Here is a 25383-nt window from a genome sequence, read left to right as displayed (position 1 = left end):
ATGAAAGATTTTACATTTACATTCATGCATTTGGCAGATGCTTTTATCCAAAGCGACTTACATTGCATTTGAAGGAACACATTTTTTTCTCTCCCTGGGAATTGAACCCATGACCTTGGCGTTGCAAGCGCCAATGCTATACTGTTTGAGTTACAGGAAAGCTGTGTGTGGGTGGTAGGATGGTAAATTGTAGGATGGTGGGTGGTAGGAACTTACCCCAGGGGCACCAGCGCTCTTTTTGCGGTCAGGAATGTCAGCCTTGTTTGGGTTGTTGGCGTTGCCCAGCATGGGGCTCGGTGGAGCCATGCCTCGACTCCCAGATGAGCTGGACTTACGTGCCTGTGCACTGCCCTCCTCTTTATGGTCACTTTCTGCAGAAGTGGTCTGACTTCTCTTGGGGTAACCCACCGAGGGAATGGTTGGACCAGCTGTGAATGGAGAGGAACGGAGATTAGAAAGACAAAGACCTCATAGCAGGCACTATGTCAGGCCAAGTCAAGTCACCTTTACTTTACTTACTTTACTTATTTACCACTTTATACAGATTGTTTCAAAGAAGCTTCGCAGTAATTAACGGAAATAAAAGAATCAATGATGCAAATATGAGACTAACTCAAATTCAGCTATAAGCAGCTCTACAGAAGACAATAGTGTGGTTACTCAGCTTGGGTCATTTCATTGTTGATTCAGTTCAGTTCAATAACTGTAAAGTTCATCAATTATGAAACAAGCTCAATTCAGCAATAAAACAGCTCTACAGAAGACAATAGTGCCTTAATTAAGTGTCATGTTGATTCAATTCAGTTCAATAATATTATTGATGCAGCAAAATTCTAAACAAATTCAATTCAGATATAAAGCAGCTCTACAAAAGACGTAAAAACCAAAAAGCATGCTGTGATGGATTTTTTAATTAATCAACTTTAATTAATCAACATTTGTTTTTCTTGCAGGAGCGAACAGAGGGAAAAGGTTGGGGCTTTTAAACCAATTGAACCAATCATATTGAAGGTGACATGTAATGCCTGGCTCACACTACAGGAGTTTTAAAATCCTAACCGATTTTGAAATCTGGTTGAAGCACACACTTAAGGAGAATCTTTGCAGATTTTCTTCCCCCAAATCTTAAACATGCTCACACTACAAGGTTTGAAAATCGCGGTGCACCACACACTACAAAATGTTATTAAGATTATCGTGCCAGAGGAAGCGTCTCACGTGATCTCACGCAGCAGATCTGAAGTGTAAAAACATGGAAACATATGGGATATGCATTGCCATGAGACACACACGCATGCACGCACATACACACGCACAGAGACTTTGAACCTACCGGTACTTTGAGTTAAGAGCTTAGATCGGGCCCAAAAAAATCAAGCCCGACCCCTACCCGAGCCCATGCACGTTGCGTCCGAGCCCGGCCCGGCCCGACACAACACAACACAACACAACACAACACAACACAACACAACACAACACAACACAACACAACACAACACAACACAACACAACACAACACAACACAACACATTAACATAACTGTAATTATGAGCCCGAGCCCGATTTAAACCCGACCATTTTTTTTAATACGTGGGCCAGGGGCGGTGCGAGATATTTTTTTAACGAGGGGGTGCTAGAGAGCATATAAATACTATTGCAAAAATTGTCCACTTAATATTTAATATTCAATCATTTTAATTGTCACAATTAAAGTAGCCTATTCGTTTTATTAAATTGACCAAGCACAACATTCAGCATTCAATCAAATATTAATTAAAGATTTATTATTATTAGGCTAATAATGTTAACATAATATACTATCGTTATTTCGGCATAATATGTGTGCGTGCAACAAGCTAGATGTGCATTTTTAAATCCGGTGATGCGTGCATTGATTTTGAAATCCACGCGCTTTTTAACGCGCTTTTTAGTTTCGGTTTCATTACTGAACATGTAACGTTTGTGCCTGCTGACCACAGCGTAATACTTATTTATTTAGCAATAAATAAATGGAGATAAAAACGCATATCGAGTTGAGTCATTTAAAATTATCTCAAGAGAAATTCCTTCAGCACGACAGCCCTGCTGTCTTTTTGACAGCACTGACGTAATCACAATCTTGCTCATCCCGATAAATATCAAACATGTTTGATATGATCGGGGCGAGCCCGATTTGTGTGAGCGCAGATCGGGAGGGGCAAGATTCGATCTGTGAACGCCTCACATTACCAGATAATCTGCGCCGAACATCGGAACCGATCGAGGTCCTCGACAAGATTTTTTCTCAGATTCTCGGGAGGGGTAAATCAGGCATAAATCGGCCTAAAACTCCTGTAGTGTGAGCCAGGCATTAGTCTTATTTGTTTTCTCGATTCTATAAAAACTGTTGTATCTGTGTTTTCTGGCGGGATTCTCAATGGAATTTGTCTGAGATCCTCCGGCCTTGCTTCTTGGGAGAGATTCCCTGAGAACGGCTTGGGAAGATCTCCTGGTCGTGATTAAAGCATTTAAAGGACATTTGCAGAAGTCTTTTTGTCGATTTGTCGCAGGAAGTAAGCTAGTTTAGGGAAGGAAGTTAGTTAGAGTAAGAAACTCAGCCAGTTGTCGTCTGAAAGCGCAAGAGCTAGAGTATAAAGGTATTGGGTGTCGATTTGGAGATGCCCCCAGTTAATAAGATCAACTGGGTGTCGATTGGAGACGCCCCAGATAGTTAGGTTTAGGGAAAAATCTACCACAGTGCTCACCCTGGTCACTGTAGCGACGCTGTTTCTGGTTGGAGGAGATGTTCTTCTGGACTTTGAGGTGAGATGGTGACTGGCCGTTATTGTGCTCGCTGTTGGGTCTGGCCTTGGCTAGAGAGAGGTTACTGCTGGAGCTGGAATCACTCACCTCCAACTGTGATCACACAGAACAAAACATATGAACTGGATGAGACAGACTGTTTTTCTTATGTCTGGGCTGACATCTAGCAAATGGAGGATTAGTGCGCAGTGGGAAAGGAGCGAATGTAACTCGCTAATCCAGCTTGATAAGAATAACCAGCGATATGGGTTTAGAATGCCATGCTACAAGTCTAAAACATCCATAATCAGATGTCAGATATAGCCAGTCGTTTGTCTATGGGCATAAAGCCTAGCCCACACTGCAGCTCATTCTGTTTATTCTGTCCACTTAGGCAGGAAAGCTTTGACTGACCGACATGACCTTTTTGGGTGGGTAAACCTAAAATCAATGACAACAAATTAATAATAGAGCAGAGTGCAACAAAGTGGCAACTCACTGAAAAAAAAGGGACAGCAATTTCCATGACAGGCTGTATAGATAATGTCAAAAAATGGGTACGGTTTGTGGTCAAAATCTCAAAAGTTAAGACTATAATTCTGCAAACAAAACAAAACTCCTCCATAGCTTTCAAAGATTCTGTCCAGATACTAATTTGTCCTCAGAAACACTCTAGTTGTTGAACAGTCTGTGATTGCGCCAAATTATCCTAAAACTCTTCCATTCGAAAGTTTGGGGTTAGTAAGATTTTTTCAACAAGGATGCATTCAATTGATCAAAAGTGATATTAAAGACATTGAAATGTTACAAAAGCTTTTCTTAATCAAAGAATCGTGAATTTTTTTTTTCACAGTTTCTTCAGCACAACACTGATAATGAGAAATGTTTCTTGAGCAGCAAATCAGCATATTAGAATGATTTCTGAAGGACACTGAAGACTGGAGTAATGATGCTGAAAATTCAGTTTTGATATCACAGGAATCAAGTACTTGATGAAATTATAAAAATTGCAGCCTTGGTGAACATTCTTTCAAAAAATATTAAAACCTCAAACTTTTGAATGGTAGTGTATGCTCTACTCAGCATGCTAAACTTTACAACTGTGCAACAAAACAGCTCTGAAACGTCATACTGACTAACTCACCTCAGTGGACTTCCTTCCTAACAGCAGGTAGGTGGCCGTGATTTCATCGTACTTCATCCTGGTTAGAGATTCATGGATCTCCTCCCGTGAGTAACCCATTCCTACCATAATATCTGCAACAAAGCATATACAGACAGGTTATTAAAAACAATTCAATGTAGGATACTGGCTGGTTGGTTGGCCTAAGTAAAGTATTTAAATTGCGCTTTATACAATACAGATTGTTTCAAAGCAGCATCACAGAAAAAAACAGGAAAATAACAATCAATGATACAAACTTAACCAAATATGAGACCAATTCAAATTCAAAGACACTAGTGTGATTGTTCAGCTCAAGTCAGTTCAGTGTTGATTCAGTTCAATAACTGTGTAAAGTTCATCAGCTATGAAACAAGTTCAGCATTTCAAGACAATAATGCCGTTATTCAGCTCAATTCAGTTTAATGTTGATTCAATTCAGTTTAATAACACTGTTTTCAACTATGAAACTAATTCGATTCAGCTATAAAGCAGCCCTACAGTACACAGTAGTCGTAATCCAGCTCAATTCATGTTTTTGTTCTCATCTAATAGTGTCAGTGCAGTCAAATCAATAAATGCACTATTACTGAATATTAACAGTCTTTTAACCACAACTAAGCAAGCCAAAGGTGACAGTGGCAAGGAACCAAAACTCCATCAGATGAAAGAAATGGAGAAAAAAATCTTGGGGGAAACCAAACTCAGTCAGGCCAAATAAACAAACATGGTATAAATTATTCCAGGCTGCATCACAAGTCAGATTGTAGATTGATATAATATATCAATGGCATATGGTGGGAGGAGGACAACTTTTTCAATGGCCAAAGCTCATTGTAGCAGAGTGGTATCATTAAAAAAAAAAAAGTAAACTGATAAAAACCTGTACAAAATAAGTTTTATTCCAGATTCTTCAAGAATGATGTCTGCTTACTTTGTCTCTCAGGGTGAATGTCCTTCACAAATTAAAAGAAGTAATTTCGGGTATAATTTTAGTTTCACCTGGAAAAAAAGCACTCTCAATCAATGCCAATGCCATCACCGTTTCATGTGCTAGACTAAATGTGACGGCCTCTGCTCATTTGAACTGTTCTAGCGGTAAACGCTGTTAGGGACACAGAACTAGGGCTCAGAGATCAATGTAGTGTTAAAAGGCAGACAGGCCTCCAGCAGCAGTGGAAAGAACAGGGCCAGTCTGACCCTTAGCTATCATCGACCCCTGCACTCTGCTGAAACCCACAGGCACACCACCAACCACAATCAGCGTCACGTTGAACCAAGCATGCCAGACTAACAGCTTCTACCGAGCAAAACAAGGGTGCTCGTAGGATGTTATGCAATGCAGTGAAGCCCAAATATCTCCCTTGATTGCACTTGTGAACCATAAAAGCCCTGACTCACTCCCACAGAAACTCACTAATATAAAAATAAATTATGAGCAGACGGGAAAGTTCTTATTATGTCTGTAAATTTGGATTATTTATTGTCCATCCAGCTAAAAACAGAAAGAAAGCTTGCGTTATTGTGGCGGTAACAAAACCCCGTACTCAAGGGGACAATACAGTCGTCTTCAAATGTGCAATTAAACCGGACATTACTATAGAGGTACATGTTTAAAAAAATATATATATACTTTTATTCAGCAAGGATGCACTAAACTGATAAAAAGTGACAGTAAAGACAATTATAATGTTGCAAAAGATTTATATTTCAAATAAATGCTGTTCTTTTGAACTTTCTATTCATCAAAAAAAAAAAAAACACTGATCACAGTTTCCACAAAAATGTTAAGCTTCACAACTGTTGTCAGCATTGAAAATAATAATAATAAATGTTTCTTGAGCATCATATCAGCATATTAAAATGATTTCTGAAGTATCATGTGACACTGAAGATGCTAAAGCATCTCGTCACTTAATTTATGGAAAGTGCCATGTATATTTACAGGTTTACCACGTTCTCACCTCGGGTGTGCCCCGTTTGACAGGGTTCATACAATTTTGAATAAATTACATTTTAAAATATACTCAAAATACATTTCTTTTAAATTGTAATAAAATTTCTAAATATTACTGTTTTTGATCAAATAAATGTACTGTAGGCTTGGTGAGCCTAAGAGATTTCTTTTAAAAACACTAAAAATCTTACTGACCCCAAACTTTTAAACTGTAGTGTAGCTAACTATAAACATGTCAACAGTTTCACTAACTTTAACTAACTTGCTCAGCAAGATTCTCTTCAAAAGTTGACCTGACGCAGAAAACTGACTGTAGAAGACGTCAACTGATGCTAATAGCGACACTAAAAATGCAATGTGCACTTGTAATGTGTTATGCACTGAGGTCTGACAGAATTCAATGCATGAAATCAAGTTTGTGTAGTTAGGAGAGTTAACATTCACATACTTGCGTTGAGTTAAGTATGTTTCGACTCTTAAACTAATGACCCTTCTCCTCCATTATGAAAAAAACTGGGAAGTGTTACATTTAAAAAACCAAGGGTTCTGCTTTGTAATTTAAAACAATTTTGTGGAAGCTGCAGTCAGGAACATGTGATCATCAGCAGCTTGTAGCCATAGGAGAGCAGTATGAACTTCTCACTGGCACAATCGCCCTGAAGCGACAGAATAATCTTAAAATCAAGCTTTTAATGTTGTTTATATGTCTATGTGGTGTTCAATATGTTTTAAGACAAACCATGGGCAAATTCATAAGACTGCACCATTGCTGAGTGTTTTCTCCTTAAAACTGCAGTGACAGACAGTCTCAAAAACACGGTTTGAATATTCATATTCAGAGAACCGCGTATACTAAATGAGGCAAGGGTGTTGAGTTACATTCAAGCTATTTTAAGGCATGAAGAATTTTTTTCAAGGAACAATTTTTAAATATGTACTTTTGGTGATCCAAGATTTTTAAGGGATACATTTATTGACTACAGGGGGACTTTTTAAATAAAGCTTTTGCTTTATGTATGCCAAGTTAAAAAATATAAATAAAATAAAAATTAAGCAATCACATTAAAGACTTTTGAAGCCCCCCTTCTTATAGTATTTAGCTTATTTTCAACAAATAATTGCATCTAAGAGTGTTGATTTCATACCAATTCTCTTCTGATCCGAGATGTCGAGCTCCGGCTCCACAAACGGCTTGAGCTCATCCTCGTCACAGCCTGCGTTGATCCATCGATCCTTCATGATTTGCTGAAACAGACATACACAGGGCAGTGTGAGATGTTCTGCTAGATCACGAATATGCATGATTATGCAAGAAACCAAATACATGTTTTAAAGTGGGTCAGCTGGAAGATTCTTGACACAAAATACAATCATGCTCCCTAAAGGTGGGACGGATTTTTTGCAATAACACTGCTGTACAAAGCAACTATGACTCTGACAAATGTAAATCTTAGGGTTTTAGATCCATGGATGTATATACACATTAATGCACACACAAATATATCTGTATATGTATAATTCCTGTTCAGTTTTCATAACTTTCATTGCATAAAGTGGCGAATGAAGTGGCCCATATGAAAGCCACATAACGATCAGGGAGTGAACACCACATGCTTGAGTGCACAGTGACATCTCTAAAATCCTCAATTATTCATTAGCGGACGTCATTTCATTCTGAGTTTCCTGTAATAGACATAAGATTCTGCGTGTGCATCATTGGCCCTAAAGTGAACCGCAAATAACCTGCACTTACAGCCCTCAAACACTGGGGGCGCCGTTTTCCTGGGCCTCTGTGAGATATTTATATATATATGTGTGTTTTTTTAACTTTCTATTCATCAGAAACCAATTGTAAGCAAACTGTTTTCAACATTGATGATAATAATAAATGTTTCTTGAGCAGGAACTCAGCATATTAGAATGATTTCTGAAGGATCATGTGAGTCAAGTCAAGTCAAGTCAAGTTTATTTATATAGCGCTTTTCACAACACAGGTTGTATCAAAGCAGCTTCACAGTAATAAATTAGAACAATACATCAATGTTTGTTTCTAGTGGAACGTCTACGTTCGGTAATGCTGATCAATAGTATCGTTGATTGATTAATTCAATTAAATATCCCCAAATATCCCCAACTGAGCAAGCCAAAGGCAACAGTGGCAAGGAACCGAAAAACTCCATCAGGTGACCTAATGGAGAAAAAAAAAAAACCTTGGGAGAACCCGGGCTCAGTCGGGGGCCAGTTCTCCTCTGGCGTTTATGAACTAGAGGTCGGATTTAACTGTAGGATTAAAAGTATTATATGAATGCCTGGCTGAAGAGATGCGTCTTTAATCTAGTTTTAAACTGGGAGAGCGAGTCTGAGCAACGAACAGTATCCGGAAGACTATTCCAGAGTTTTGGTGCTAAATGTGAAAATGCTCTCCCTCCTTTGGTGGATCTGGATATCCTAGGTATGACCAAAAGCCTCGAATTTAGTGACCTTAAAGAGCGCGATGGATTATAGGGCGATAGAAGATCGGTTAAATAGACTGGAGCTAAGCCGTTTAGGGCTTTATAAGTCAGTAGCAATACCTTGTAATTAATACGGGACTTTATAGGTAACCAATGTAGGGATGATAAAATCGGTGTTATATGATCATATTTTCTTGATCTAGTTAGAACTCTAGCGGCGGCATTTTGGACTAACTGTAGCTTGTTTATTAAGGATGCAGGACAACCGGCTAATAACGCATTACAGTAATCTAGTCTCGAGGTCATGAATGCATGAACTAACTTTTCTGCGTCAGAAACTGATAGCATATTACGTAGTTTAGCAATGTTTCTAAGGTGGAAAAAGGCTGTTCTTGTAACATATGAAATATGATTTTCAAAAGACAGGTTGCAGTCTAATATAACACCCAGGTCTTTTACTGTAGAGGATGAAGTAACAGGACATCCTACTATGTTAAAGTTGTATTGTGAGAGGTTTTGTGGGTGGTTTTTTGAACCGATAAGTAGTACCTCTGTCTTGTCTGGATTTAATAAAAGAAAATTATGCGTCATCCAATCTTTTATATCTTTAACACACTCTGTCAATTTGGATAATTTAGCGTTTTCATCTGGCCGTGATGAAATATAGATTTGAGTGTCATCAGCATAACAATGGAAACTAATTCCATGTTTCCTTATAATATTTCCAAGTGGTAGCATATATATTGAGAATAATAGAGGGCCTAACACAGATCCCTGCGGCACTCCATAGTTTACTGGAGTTATGATAGATTTTTCTCCATTTAAATAAACAAAATGGTAGCGGTCAGATAAATACGATCTAAACCAGCTTAATGCTTGTCCTTGAACACCAGTATAATTTTGTAGTCGATCTAAGAGTATTGTATGATCTATAGTATCGAACGCAGCACTAAGATCAAGTAAAACTAATATTGAGATACAGCCTTGGTCAGAAGCTAAAAGTAAATCATTTGTGATTTTAACGAGCGCAGTTTCAGTGCTATGATGCGGCCTGAATCCAGACTGAAACTTTTCATAGGTGTCATTTTCTTGTAAGAAAGAGCCCAGTTGAGCGGACACAACTTTTTCTAGTATTTTAGACATAAAAGGTAGATTTGAAATGGGTCTATAATTTACTAGATTATTCGGATCTAATTGTGGTTTCTTAATGAGAGGTTTTATAACTGCCAGTTTAAATGTTCTTGGAACATGACCTAAAGATAAAGAAGAGTTAATAATATTGAGGAGAGGCTCTTCCACTACAGGTAACACTTCTTTCAATAGTTTAGTTGGTATGGGATCTAATAAACATGTTGTTGTTTTAGAGGAAATGATAAATTTATTTAACTCTTTTTGTTCTATAGTTGAAAAGCACTGTAATTGTTCTTGCGGCGTGATAATTGAGGCTGAATTATAAGGCGCGATTGAGGATTGAACGTTTACAATTGTGGTTCTGATGTTTTCTATTTTCTCAGTGAAGAACTTCATGAAATCATTACTACTAAACTGTAATGGAATACTTTGTTCAGGAGACATCTGTTTATTTGTTAGTCTCGCCACAGTGTTAAATAAGAACTTAGGATTGTTATGGTTGTTTTCTATTAGTTTGCGTAGATGCTCAGCCCTGGCCGCTTTTAGGGCCTTTTTATAACGTGACATACTGTCTTTCCATGCGATTCTAAAGACCTCTAAGTTGGTTTGTTTCCATTTACGCTCTAAATTACGGGTTTCTCTCTTTAGAACACGCGTAGTATTGTTGTACCATGGTGCTTTACTTTTCTCTCTGACCTTTTTTAATCTAATGGGCGCAACAATATCCAATGATCCAGAGAGAATGGTGCTCATAGTGCTAGTTAATTCCTCAAGTTCATCTGTTTGTTTGGGTTCACTGAGCAGCTGAGACAGATCCGATAAGCTGTTTGAAAAATTATCTATGGTGGATTGAAGGATTGTTCTGCCTAATCGATAACGCGGCGCAGCATGATATATTACAGGAGTACGTAATATGCAAGTTACCATGTAATGGTCAGTGACATCGTCACTTTGTGGAATGATATCTATATCGGTTGGATCGGTTCCATGTGATATAATTAAATCGAGTGTATGATTAAATCGATGAGTCGGTCCGGTAATGTTTTGCTTGACCCCAAAGGAGTTTAATAAATCTGTAAACGCAGCCCCTAACGCATCATTTTGATTATCTACATGGATATTAAAGTCTCCAACAATTAATGCTTTATCGAAGTTAACTAATAGGTCTGAGAGAAAATCTGCAAACTCTTTTAGGAAATCAGCGTAAGGCCCAGGCGGTCTATATACGGTAGCCAAGGCTAGAGATAATAGGGATGTTTTTCGAACATCTAAGAGCGTAACATTTAGTACAAGTACTTCAAATGAAATAAACTTATAACCCGTTTTCTGAGTAACATTGAGAAAATCTCTATAGATTGTTGCAACACCGCCGCCACGACCATTCAGACGGGGCTCGTGCTTATAGGAGTATCCTGATGGAGTAGACTCATTTAAACCGAAATAATCATTTGGTTTAAGCCAGGTTTCAGTAAGGCAAAGTACATCGAAGCTATTATCTGTGACTATTTCATTTACAATAACTGCCTTAGGTGTGAGTGATCTAATGTTTAGAAGACCTAGCTTTAAAAATTGTTTTTGATTACCAATAGCAACATTTTCTGGTTTAATAACAATTAGATTTTTTCTAGATCCTGCAGTAGATTTATGATTTGATCTCACTAAACGAGGAATAGACACAGTTTCTATGCAATGTTCTACACTATTTATATCAGTTAAATTGGTGCAGCAGAGACTATGATTTGGACTTTTGTTTACTAGTCAAAAGGTATTTAACATTTTGGAGATGTTATCTGACAGAAGATCCGATCCGAATCTGCTTGGGTGTAAGCCATCAGCACGGTAAAGCCTAGGACGCTCCCAAAACAGATTCCAATTATTTACAAAGAGAAGTTTCTGCTCATTGCACCATGACATTAACCATTCATTAAGCACAAATAATCTACTAAACTTTTCATGACCTAGTCGATACGTGGGAAGCGGTCCTGACACAATAATCGTTATATCAGGCGATGTGCTGCGTACCGTATCGATCAGATTCCTGAAGTCTTTCTTCAAAACCTCCGTTTGGCGCAGTCTGATGTCGGCCCCTCCCGCGTGCAGGACAACGGTTCCGACGCGCTCGTTCAGAATCTCGGGAACGTGAGCAGCGATTTCAGAAACACGAGCACCAGGAAAGCAGTGACTATGCACCTTACTTTTATTTAACGTAGCGTGTACGTGTCGAACGATGGAATCGCCGATGATCACAGCATCGCGTTCTGTTTCGCGAAGAGGGGAGAAGCGGTTTTGTGTGGATATCTCGAAAACCGGGAGGGTCGGAGAGAGTTTTCTTGGTCTAGACCTGACTCGCGACTTCCGCTGCGGAAAAATCCAGGCTTCGTGATGGCATGTTGGAGCCGGAGTGAACGAGACCATGGCTGATCGCGACCTCGACGTTCGGGACCGATGTTGAGGAACGCACGGAGTAGACGAGGTCGGAGTCAGCGGGTTAGTAACATTAATCTCTGATTTGTGTGCCTCGGCACGTGATGTTTCGAGAGCCAAACGCCGGTCTATCAGCTCGGCTTTTCTTACTAAAAGGTCGTGGATCTGTTTCTCAACAGCTTCCAGCTCAGACTGCACCGCGTGCAGCTCAAATGTGTCCTCACCTGCACCAAAAGGTAGACTACTTACATTTGATATATTCGCCATTTTAACAGATGGACAGTAAGTTAAGTTAGCAACGACGCTACCAGTGGTGCTATCAATATTAATACTAATTTATGGCTTAAGTCTTGGATATAATCCGTCTTTTCAGTGGTACGGGTGTAGAGTAGACGCACGATAGGCGAAAAAATGTTTGTTTGTAACTTAAATGAGTGCGGAGAAGACGCGTTCAGCCGTGATCCACGGACGTAACCTATAAGAGTATCCAGCGTTGGATCACTAGGCTTGAGACGCGTCTACTCAACAATCCGCGTTATAACTATGAGGTGAGGAAAAGTAGAAAATGTTCGTTGTAAGTGAGTTTAAAGAGAAATCAAGAATTATAAATCAATCGATGGAGCTCCAAAGACAACAACGCGCTCAGACGCGACGCATGCGCATTCGAAAACCACTAAAGATGTGACACTAAAGATGCTAAAGTATCTCTTGTCACTTCATATATGGAAAGTGCCATGTATATTTACAGGTTTACCACGTTCTCTCACCTCGAGTGTGCCCCGTTTGACAGGGTTCAGCACCAGAAAGCGTTTCAGGAGGTTCTCACAGTCAGTCGACATGTAGAAGGGAATTCGATATTTGCCCCTCAACACCCGCTCACGAAGTTCCTGTAGGTAAAAAGATCATTTTGGCATTACCATTGTTTTTATTGACCGTTACTGCTATTTTATAAAAGTAATGAACTACGAGAGGTTGCATGATGCAATGATTTCACAATTCACCTTTGCATTGTGCTTAAAACCACTATAATGCATAACCTCTTATGGCTTAAATGCTTTAACAAATCACTGATTTCATGCAGCATTTTTCATGAGTCACAACACGAATCCACAGGCTTCTCAGTTGTACGATTCTCTGTGAAGGAGGGCAAAAGTGACCTTTCAGGGCTGAGCACACTAACCTTTAGATTCTGTCCATCAAAGGGCAGAGATCCACTGACCAGTGTGTAGAGTATGACCCCCAGACTCCACACATCCACCTCCGGCCCGTCATACTTCTTGCCCTGGAAAAGCTCGGGGGCGGCATACGGTGGGCTGCCGCAAAACGTGTCTAGTTTGTTCCCAATAGTGAATTCGTTACTGAAACCGAAGTCTGCGATCTTAATGTTCATATCTGCATCCAGCAGTAGGTTTTCTGCCTGCGAGAGAGAGTAAGAGAAATAGTGTGAAGCTGAGAGTTTGAAGGTAATTTTCTCTGTTATTTTTTCTACGGCTCGTTAGATCTAGAATTCTGAAGTGAAATAGAGTAGTGCTGTAAGATACATTTTTTTAATAAATTCGAATGAATTCCCGAGAGAGAGAGAGAGAGAGAGAGAGAGAGAGAGAGAGAGAGAGAGAGAGAGAGAGAGAAGCCTAATAGTGAAGCTTGTTGGTTTAATTACAGCAAAGTTATTATCTCATTGCTGAGAAATATAATGTAGCTTTCAGTAGTGAAACTGTTTTATTTATCAAATTCACGGGGCAGAGATTGAAAACCAGCTCCTGAATGTTTCTGTGAGTGCGCAATTTCTTTCCTTTATAAAGTTTCCACCTCATTAAAAAAAGCTGTGAGCGAGCGCATACAGGCACGTCTGCTTCATAATACAACATTAAAAAGCTATCTTTGTGGGCAAATGTGTCTCCCTCGCCTTGTGGTGGCTTGGAATTGGATATTTGTGTTTAAATGAAGGTCAGATTTCCAGATATCGGATATGTATCTGATTCAAAACCACATTTGGAAGTGGCTCAGATCAGATGCGAAAAAACGGATCTCGTGCAGATTTCTGTGTTTACACGTGTGCAACAAATCCCGATCTGTGTCAGATGCGAGTAAAAAATCAGATTTTTTTTGTACCAGTCAGTGTAAACGCAGCCTTTGAGTATATTGTGTTTGCTCGGTAGGAGTTTATGAATAATTAAGTGCAAAGAGAAATTAGATTATTATCATACAGTATATAAAAGTACAAGGAGGGAAGAAATAAGAATGATAATTACTTTATTAATTAAATTGCAAATAATAAATACTGATCAAATTAGAGCCATTAAGATTTGTTGCATTATTAAGAACCAGATTTGCTGTTTTTTTTTTTTTTTTTTAAGTAATGCATTATTTACATTATATTTAAAAAATATATTAAATACAATAATTGTATTATTATTAAATAATTTTAATAATATTTCAAATAAAAAATATTTCAAGTATACACACACACACACATTTTATATACTTTATTTGATTCCACATTACAAGTCAAATTTCATTAGGAATCAAATTTTTTAAATAATCCAACAGATTAAAACAGATCAGCACATTGTTATAGATTAAACCTGTTCTAAGGGTACAGGAAACATCGCCTCTTCCAAACAAACATTGCTGAGATTGAACAGTACTTTGCCAACTGTTTGGCCCTTGTTTTAGAAATCCCCCCAATGCAAAGTCCACGGATCGCCAGCCTGTGTACATGACCTAGACTACCAAACACCAGCACAATAAGCTGGCATCTGTACCCAAGGTTCTCAATGATCGATACCAATGACTGATATTTTAGAATCTTAGAGCAGTAAGAATCCTCCATAAACAAGTCAAATGCACATGACCCCTCAAATAGTGTAACTTTTTTTCCATTCTGAGAGATAGAAAGATGAAAATAAATCTATGTGGTCGAAAAAATGTGACCTGGTCATTTGTGGGAATCTGTTTTTTCACCCAAGAACATATAATGAGCAGAGACCATCGAATCTAAAATATGTCTTGTTAATTTTACATCCTAATGTTCTTTGTTATGAAAAATACTATTCTAAATTCCACTGCTTTTTTCCAGGTTTAAATTAGATTTTAAATCCCATCTTTAGACCTCAACGAATGCATAATGTAAATGTAATTTCTCTAAGAGGCTTCTTCCAGTTCCTAACCAACATTAACACAGACAGATCCAGAGAGTGAAAGCACACAACTCAATAAGAAAAAGCCACATTTCCACCTGGCTTCCTTCACACGAGACACTGGCCTCATGCATCATTTACAGAGCATCAGTCTGGAAACAAAGTGTGTAATGGAGCATGGAGACTCGGAAAGGGAAAGCAGACGTAAGGGAGACGGGAAAGACGAAGCAGGGGTTCTTGATCATGTTCTGTCCTGCTCAGAGACATGGCTGCTTATTGATTTGACCATTTAGTCTGTATCAAAGCACTGACTTGAGCCCCATTTTGCTACAAAAGGAGCATCTACGTGCAGGACTTCTGACAGTATAGCAGCGTTGGAATTAGATGAACCTATGACTTTTCGTTTGCAGAGGGCAAAAAAGATGACACAACGACACTCAAGTGACCTTACCTTGAGATCTCTGTGGACAATGTGTTTTTGATGGCAATACTGAACCGCTGAAACAATCTGAAGAAGAAAAGGAGACAAAGGAGGTTTAGAACGTGGAGAGAGAGACAGAACTGACTGGGTGACAGACAGGGTGTGGTGTAACAGCCAATACGCCAAATTAACTGGCATCATCGCTTTTTCCCAGAATGCCATTGATTGGACGGGGGAGCATGTGTGCTGTGGGTTCTGACACATGGTCCAGGATGATAAATGAGGGGGGAGAGAGAGGCTTGCTGAAACTGACGCTGAGTTTTTTATAGAAGAAATGAGGTTCCTCAATCTTACACCCACATTCTGAAGCACCAAATCAAAATTTAACCAACACTACCATTTAAAAGTTTGGGGTCAGTGATGTTTTTTTTTTTAAATGAATCAATACTTTTATTCAGCAAGAAAGCATTGAATTGATCAAAAGTGACAGTAAAGATTTGCAGGTCCTGTTTACACCTGGTGTTAAAGGGATAGTTCACTTTGAAATTAAATTTTGGTATGTTTTAGCTTACCTCAAGGGCATCCAAGATGTATGTGTCTTTTTTTCCGCAGTACTTTCAATTTTGATATTTTTAGGTCAAACCGTTCTTGTCTGTCAGTCGTATAATGCAGGTCTATGGTCACTGTCTCAAAGAGCATGCACAGAGTCCAAATTAAAACAATTCCCCATTGTCCAAATTAAACAATTCCCCATCGTAAGTACACATTGATGGCCTAAGACACGAAACGAGCGGTTTGTGTAAGAAAACGAACAGTATTTATATCGTTTTTAGCTCTTATACACAGCCACGTCCAAGTGATCTGAGGGCGCTTGTGCATCCTGGTGTGTGACGTGTGCGCAGACTGGTGCATAGATATATACACTAGATGTCGCTAAAAACGATATAAATACTGTTCGTTTTCTCACACAAACCGCTCGTTTCGTGTCTTAGGCCATCAATGTGTACTTACGATGGGGAATTTTTTAATTTGGACGATGGGGAATTGTTTTAATTTGGACTCTGTGCATGCTCTTTGAGACAGTGACCATAGACCTGCATTATATGACTGACAGACAAGAACGGTTTGACCTAAAAATATCAAAATTTAAACTACTGCGGAAAAAAGACACCTACATCTTGGATGCCCTTGAGGTAAGCTAAAACATACCAAAATTTAATTTCAAAGTGAACTATCCCTTTAAGATGCGTTTTGGTAGATGCGGAATAAGGGTCTAAAATGTTTTGAGCTTGTCCACTTTCGACCACTTCCAGATGTAGTCAAAAACGCTTTCAACCAGATTGCTTTTGTAGCGTAAACACGCATGTGGTTGAAAGCGTTCGAACAGCCACAAAAGACCGTCTACTGACCTAATGCGTAAACATTATGAGAAGCGCACTAGTAAGACGAGATTTGAAGACCCAAGTTCAGTTTGAAGATAAAAAAACATACCAAACACAATGTTCTCTCACCATTCCTGGTTTCTAACACACACTCGGCGTGTTTGGCGTGATCTTGCCGCTGTCAGAGCCGAAACGAAAGCTGATGCTCTGTATGTCTTCTGGTCTGTTAATATGTAAATTGCACAAGCTAATTTTGTCCATTTTCGATTTCCAACAATTGCTGTTCTTTTGAACAAAGAATCCTGAATATATGGACTTTTGAAGTTACTTTTTCTATTGTGTAAAGCTCACTATAATTGTGGTATTCTCTTCTCGTTCTCCATCACGCAACATTCTCGATACCGTTTAATATTCATGCAGCTCTGTCGGTGGACGGTGTCCCAGACATCAGATAGTGGGACAGATTTCCATTTCTTTCTCCGGCTGGTGAAAGAATCCGTTCGTTTTTCTGCTCCGCTCCGAAATCTCAGCGGTGCTTCATGCCTGACCCAGATAAGCTGTCTCCACAGCAGCAGAGGAGAGGAGGAGAGGGAGACCCCATCGCTATGACTACAGATGTCTGCATCAGCTGCGGGATAACCCACCGTACCCGTCCATTAGACCAATGGGTCTCAGTGGGAAGGAGGGAGGTTGAAAGGGGTCTTCAGGTAATTAAACAGAGCAAATGATGCTGTCAGTGTGTGACTGTCTCATTAGAGCTCTCTCACCGCACTAAACACCTGGAGATGTTTTTGTTGATGGCGCATTTAGCTAAATGCTAAAGTAAATCCAATATCACCATATGTGTTTATTAACCGTGATTAATTTATTCCACAACCAAACGTTTATGGGATCATTAAGATAAAGGGAGTGTTTGGATGGTCAAATGATTTTAACCATAAAACGTGACCACCTTTATGTAGAACAATATAAATAACCTAGAACATTGATAAAGGCTGGAGTCTTCAACTCAAATTGTTACTTAAATAATTGTGCAATTAAAGTTGTATTTTATTTGTGTAAAAATAGTATTATAACAATCAAAACGAATTAAAATGACAACACAAAATGAGTAAACCTTCATTATGTAGGTTCACAGTGTGTAAAACCGTCACAGTATGTAATGAATACTGTGTATATTACATTTTGTGAAAAGGGGCATAATATGTCCCCTTTAATAAGTAGAATCAGATCATTATGAAAATATATGTGACCCTGGATCACAAAACCAGTCACAAGTCGCACGGGAATATTTGTGGCAATAGCCAACAATACATTGTATGGGTCAAAATTATAGAATTTTCTTTTATGCTAAAAATCATTAGGATATTAAGTAAAGATCATGTTCCATGAAGATATTTTGTAAATTTTGTACCGTAAATATATAAAACATTTAATTTTGTGAGTGAATGCAGCACAATCGCGATCATAAATGGACAACTTTAAAGGCGATTTTCTCAATGTTTTGATTTTTTTGCACCCTCAAATTCCAGATTTTAAAATACTTGCATCTCAGCCAAATATTGTCCTATCATAGCAAACCATACGTCAATGGAAAGCTTATTTATTCAGCTTTCGGATGGTAAAAAATTACCCATGTGACTGGTTTTGTGGTCCAGGGTCACACATAGGGATATTTATTTTAACAGAATTACATCTAATTTAATTTTGTGTACAATTTTCAATTTCCAGTCAAATAATGTTATCCTGAATATGTTAATGTTAAAGATGTTATTAAATTGCTGTTAATATAGACATTTGATTGGGCACACTAGTCAAGTTGAGTGTTGATCTGATTGAGATTGAGATTCTGAAACTACTGTGATGTCAGCAAATTAGATTTGATGATGGTTTGTGGTTTTCCACAAGTGGTTCATAAACTGTTCAAACTATATTTCGTTTTTGACCCCAAACCAAAAGTCGTGTATATGGGCCACATACGGCCCACTGGGAAACCCTTCACGCAGATGCCACACGATCATCCGCCAATCACACAAGTGCCAACCAATTGCAGCTCACAGCTGTGTGAATGGGCAGGACGGCCCGGGTGAGAGAGAGAGGGCGGGACAGGGCTGTATCCAGCACACTGCAGTACTGTACCTGTCTAAATTTAGCTCTGGCCTCCTTCTCCTTCATGCGTCCATGCGCTACGAGGTAGTCAAACACCTCCCCTGTGGAGAGAAGAGATGCACATTCTCACTTTCATACGCTTCATTATGTAGAATTACAGGCCTGTCTGCACAAGATTACATAACATAAGAGGCAGCGTCCCATCAAACTCACCACCGCTGGCGTACTCCATCACAAGATAAAGTGTCTTGTCTGTTTCTATGACCTCAAAGAGTTTTACTGTAGAAAGAGACAGAGAAAGAGACACATTAAAATCAATAATCAATTATCCTACTGCACAAAATACATTTTTGCTTGTATTGCAGGCAAATATTGTCTGTCATCGAGCGCACCACAAAACAGAAGTAAAAGTTACTGATGATGACGTACTGAGGTTACTGATGTCTAGTCTTTCTTTTTTTTTTTGCATATATATATATATATATATATATATATATATATATATATATACATACATATATATATATTATATATATATATATATACATACATACATACATACATACATACATACATACATATATACATATATATATATATATATATACACATATATATGTACATATATATATATATACATATATATATATATATATACACATATATATATGTACATACACATATACATATTTATTAAGATAATTATTTTTTATATATAAAAACACATATGCATGTATATATTTAGGAAAAATGTGTTATTTATATATAAAATATTTATATTTTTATATAATATAAATGATGTATAAATATATGTACAGTATATACATGCAAACACTTTTTAAATATATAATGCATATGTGTGTATTTATATATACAAAAGAATTGAGACCATTACCCAGTCTTCGGTGTCACATGATTCTTCAGAAATCATTCTAACATGCTGATTTGATGCACAAGAAACATCTCTTATTATTATCAATGTTGAAAACAGTTGTTCTGCTTAATATTTTGGTGGAAACAATAAGGAATTGGAAGTTCAAAAGAACAGCATTTTTTTTAAATAAAAAAAATTTCATGCGTCTTTGCTAAATAAAATTAATATTTTTTTAAATGTTGCTTTTCAATGGTTGTGTTCATTTATAAATATACTGTTGTTCACTGTTAAAATTATGTTCGCTCATAATAAATATACTAAATGTTCTTTTATACAGTTTGCAAGGTTAAGAATGTAACAGTATTAATAAATGCAGCAAAACTAATGTTCATTTTAAGCTCACTATACCTAACGAATTAACAAATTGAATTGTTAATTTTACTCTTTTGATTTTAGGTTGGAATATAACCTGGACATTCCTTCCTAAAACATAGCATTTTCTAATATCCTTTGATTCAACATTTTAATCACCATTTCTCCATCTGTACTCTTATAGCATCTAAATGAGCTGAAATGTAATTCAGTTCACAGTGTGCCTGCAGAGCTCTTCCCTGTTGACCTGCAACTGCACAGACATATGCCATGTCTCCGGGAAAACGTTACTGTAACTGAACGCTGTTTGAAATGTGAGTGACGGGCCAGGTTTAAGTAACAGTAACCGACAACACAAAAACATCAAACATGTACTCCCAACATGCACACTAAATTTAGCAACACCGTGAATGCCAGCGAAGGCAGCGCTCTGCTTCTGTGACAGCGATGATTGAGTGATTGAGTACACAAACACGCACTAAAGCTTTAGTGATTCTGAAAATAGGTCATCATAAATCTGTTAGGTTATTTAATTATAATTTGCCACTATTTACTCATCCTGACGTCATTCCAAAACCTTTTCCTCAATGAAACTTGCGAGGGCTCAATCCCTCTCGAAATACATGAATGTTTGTGTATATATACACACACTGCAGTTCAAAAGTTTTAGATTGGTAAGATTTCTAAAGTTTTTAAAATAAGCCTCTTTTGCGCACCAAGGCTGCATTTATTTAATTAAAATGACACACAAAACAGTAATATTGTGAAATATTACTACATTTTTTAAATAACTGGTTTCGGTTTGAAAATATTTTCAAATGTAATTCATGAAGCTGAATTTTCAGCATCATTACTCCAGTCTTCAGTGTCACATGATCCTTCAGAAATCATTCTGATATGCTGATTTGCTGCTCAAGAAACATTATTTAATTTTATTATTATTAATGTTGAAAATAGTTATGTACTTGATTTTTTTTTTACTTTTTTTCAGGATTCTTTGATGAATAGAAAGAACAGCCTTCATCTGAAATAGAAAGCTTTTGTAACATTATACACTACCGTTCAAAAGTTTTGGGGTCAGTAAGAATTGTTTTTTTTTTTTGGAAAGAAATTGAAGTATTATTAATACTTTTATTCTGCAAGTGACAGTAAAGACATTTATAATGTTACAAAAGATTCCATTTAAAATAAATGCTTTTATTTTGAACTACCTATTCATCAAAGAATCCTGAAAAAAAAAATGTACACAACTATTTTCAACATTGATAATAATACTACATTTTCTTAAGCAGCAAATCATCATATTAGAATGATTTCTGAAGGATCATGTGACACTGAAGACTGGAGTAATGATGCTGAAAATTCAGCTTTTCCTTATGGGAAAAACAAATGGAAAAATACATCTGAAACTAAGGCTGCTGAAAAAGTTTGTACTGTTGCCGTGAGTAAGCACATTAGTGAATATCAGTGAATAAATATTTTAATTTCAAACTTTTCTCTCAAAAAGCTATCTAATAGACCTAATATAGTGGAAAAAGTAGTCTGGTAAACTTTTATGGGAGTTTTTTTTTGGAGCTTGACAGACATGATTACAAGAACTACATAATTCTTCAGTGTCTAGTGTCTACAGACATTTTTCAACTGACCAAAAATAACATCATGCAGGTTGGGAACAACACAAGGGCGAGTCCTTTCATTTATCTCTGCCCTGATTGTGCCAGGCTCCGCGTTTGACACAACCAGAGCCACATCAACGCCACCCACATCCTCTTCTGGCAAGCCACTCCGCCTTTTTCCCTCATTTGCGAGAACAGGAAAAAAAGTAGGTCATCTCCGGGGCAGTGATACCGTGTGACCAGACGCCTCGCTCTCGACAGCCCAAGGACAGGCAGGAGTCGTCGATGCCCGAGCATGTGCCGTCACAGTCTGTGCAGCAGATTATTACAAAGGGCATCGCATGTGGAAGCGGAAGCAAGCGTTGTCATGACGACCCCTGCTTTTCCCAATTCCTGGAAAGATGCTCTACATTCGGTGAAATCAAATAAGGGGGCGAGTGAGGAGAAAGGCTGTCTTTGAGAGACAGAGGTTACGTGAGGAGGCTGACAGAGGTAAAATCTGAATGAAGAAAAGGTTAGGAAGTGCGTGGGCCGTCGCTGGGAGTTAACAATTACCTTCCCTCCAACTCGCTGGAAACACTTTATGTTCACGACGATGCATCAAACGCTTTCACTGGCTCAGTCATTCATAAGTGAAACATGCATTATGTCACTGACAATGGAACAGACACGCATAACGCAACACAAACGAACACAGTACAGACATCCTGAAAACAATCGCGCTGGGAATCGGATTCATTTTAGCAGATCAGGTCCTTTGGACGGTTTGTTTCAGTGAAGTGGTTGAAAGAAACTATCTGAAATAAATATTTAGTTAAATACTGCTTTTTGAGATAGATCTCATCGAATGTGTTGCCAAACAAAGTTCTTCCATTCTCACAAACACGATAGATTTTGAAATCTCAATAGATTTTTAAATCAATCAAACATGATCTAAAACAGCGATTTGTATGTTTTGTGAAGTCAAAGCGAAAGAAGAGCTCCTGCAAATCCATAACTGTAAACGCAAGGTATACTAAAGGCCCTGATACTCTTCAAACTGAATCAAAGAACTAGCTGGTTTTGAACAAAATCAGGCAGAAAAGAAGTTCATTTGGTGTTCGTTTTGCGAGTTCGAAACAGCTTGCAAAGCAAACTTTCTGGAAAAGTTCATTTCGGCTGGTAAACTCCATGGTACTACCATTGGTCCGTAACGATTATGTAATAGTTCCGCCTTCTGTCACGTGGAAATATTTTCCGGTTAATTTCTCCATTGAGGTCAGACGTCTACGAGTGAAAACATGAACACGCTGGAGAGCAGATTTATAGTCGAAAATTAAGTTGTACTTCTGATGAAAAGAGATACTATTTTTCATGATAAATACGGAAAAGCTGCTTGATTTTAAAGCTGCAATCCGTAGTTTTTCCTTTTTGTCGCCATCTATGTTCAGAATCTGCAATTGCAGTTATTCGCGGAATTATCAACTTTACGTGGGTTGTGCCTCGGCACTAGCCTGGAAATCCAGACCTAAATCTAAAAGATTAATGGTCTGGCGTCGACTAATGAAAATCGTACAGCTCGAGGGGCGGCACCAAGCATGCGTTTGAAAATCTCACTGCACGCAATTGGATAACACTACGACCAATCACAACAAGTTATCGCTTAGCTTCCAGCGGAGCTAACTGGTAGATTAGACTCTTACCGTATCCGGTAGGCAAAACAGCAAAAACGCCCTTCTTGCAAAGGAACGATTCGAGCGCCGTCTTCTGTTCCTCTTTTAGATAAAAAGTCTAACTCGTTCATTGTAGCGGCCAAAGCCATTTCAAACAACTGGTGTTCATCCATAGCCATCTTGCAATCTTTACTAATGACTTTGACGTTGCAGCGCTGTCATCATCTCGCCTGTGGCCCGCCTATATCAGATAACCCCATGTGATTGGTGCAGCTCAGATAGAGGGGCATATTTAATGAGCATTATTACTCGACACCAGAGTAACTCACTGAGCAAATTCAACTTGTGCTCTCGCGAGAACTCTGGATTACCAGGGTACTTCGGCACGGATGAATACAATTATTTTGAAATTCGTTTTACCCCTAAGTGAAGAACGAAAAAGAACTTCGCCGTGACTATATCGGGTTTGTTGTCCAATGCAATACCTGACCTGAACTCTGACCTGAAATTTACAAAGCAATTTATTTATTTTTGTAAATATTTACATATATTCCCTTTTATATGTTATCAGGAATATATATCATGTGGTCACTGTTTTATAATTAAGCAAATTCCTGCTCTAGAACAGGGGTTTTCAAATGGGGTGCTGCAATTATTCTGATCTGCAAACAGTTTTGCAACAAAATTATTTCTAATTCTAAGTAAATAAAAGTTATGCCATTAATGGAATAAAAGTCAATTTTTTTTAGATCATATTTTGATTTGTATAAAATATAGTGGCAAAAGAAAAGCCACTTTGCATATTTAATTTAACAACGTCTTTATAATATCACACTTACTATTTTTGTCACACAGTATAAATGAGTATTTATACACATCGTTCAAATGTTTGGGGTCGGTAAGATGTTTTCTTTCAGTCTCTTATGCTCACAAAAGCAATTAATATCATAAAACAGTAATATTGTGAAATAAAATAACTTTTCTATTTTAATATATTTTAAGACGTAATTTATTCCAGCGTTGATAAAGCTGAATCTTCAGCTTCATTACTCCAGTCTTCAGTGTCACGTGATCCTTCAGAAATCATTTAAATATGATGATTTGATGCTCAAGAAACATTTCCTATTATCATCAATGCTGAAAACGGTTGTGGTGCTTAATATTTTGTGGAAACCGTGACTGCATTCAGCAATCTTTCCTGAATAGAAAGCTCAAAAGAACAGCATTTATTTGAAATTTAATTGTCTTGTAACATAATTTTTTATTAATTTAATGCATCCTTGCTGAATAAAAATATTAATTTCTTACTGTATTCTTACCGGCCCCCAAACTGTTGGTCCTATATGATTCAGTCCCTTACGCTTAAGTTTCATGTCATCGCTGACCAGTGAGTATTCAGAACTAAAACTAAATATATTATAATAGGAAACAAGGGTCTCTCACGATTCGACACAAACACCTGCTCATGTCCGGGAATGGCAGATGGGGGTCGCTGAGGGCCGATAAAGGTATTGGGGCGAGAGAGGGGCCACACAGAGATGACATCATGAGACAGGAGGGGGGGGGGGGGAGGCATGTGCAGGCCGTCAGATGATGGATGCTCAACAATGGAACACACAGAGGCATACAGGAGTGCTTTTGTGCTGCCGGGAGGAGCCGGTCGGGCCGTCTGAATAGGAGCGGTATGGCGGCTCTGGGAAAAGCAGAGGGAGTTCCTGCACAGGGGATTAGAGAGGCCTCCACTACAGTCCGCTTTGTGTGCCGCATTCCCAAACATCTCCACAGAGAGCTTCTAAAAACACATTACTGTAGGACAACTTACCAATATTTGGATGATTTAGAATCTTCATTATTCTTACTTCCCTGAAGAGCTGCGAAAGAAGGCAGAATAAGAACAATTAGAGGATGA

General features: G+C 38.1%; 1 protein-coding gene across 9 annotated transcripts in view; it reads right to left on the bottom strand.

Annotated features, from left to right (window-relative positions):
- mark3b (MAP/microtubule affinity-regulating kinase 3b) overlaps positions 1-25383 on the bottom strand; it is a 71887-nt gene that overhangs the window by 15200 nt on the left and 31304 nt on the right. For 8 of the 9 annotated variants that reach the window (XM_081379243.1, XM_081379240.1, XM_081379242.1 and 5 more), the window contains 10 exons: positions 25297-25345; positions 19174-19239; positions 18991-19061; positions 15500-15556; positions 13089-13325; positions 12676-12795; positions 7046-7145; positions 3926-4038; positions 2745-2895; positions 217-428 (listed from right to left, as the gene is read on the bottom strand). In XM_081379243.1, the coding sequence (XP_081235369.1) occupies positions 217-428; positions 2745-2895; positions 3926-4038; positions 7046-7145; positions 12676-12795; positions 13089-13325; positions 15500-15556; positions 18991-19061; positions 19174-19239; positions 25297-25345 (1176 nt within the window). Of the gene's footprint in view, positions 1-216; positions 429-2744; positions 2896-3925; positions 4039-7045; positions 7146-12675; positions 12796-13088; positions 13326-15499; positions 15557-18990; positions 19062-19173; positions 19240-25296; positions 25346-25383 lie in introns of those variants that run through there. The other variant, XR_014031122.1, reaches the window with a different exon arrangement.

This window comes from Scardinius erythrophthalmus, assembly GCF_964197995.2.
Source record: "Scardinius erythrophthalmus genome assembly, chromosome: 11".
NCBI lineage: Eukaryota > Metazoa > Chordata > Actinopteri > Cypriniformes > Leuciscidae > Scardinius > Scardinius erythrophthalmus.
The sequence above is the reverse complement of the archived record's forward strand: the minus strand, read 5'-3'. Positions and strand labels throughout refer to the sequence as shown.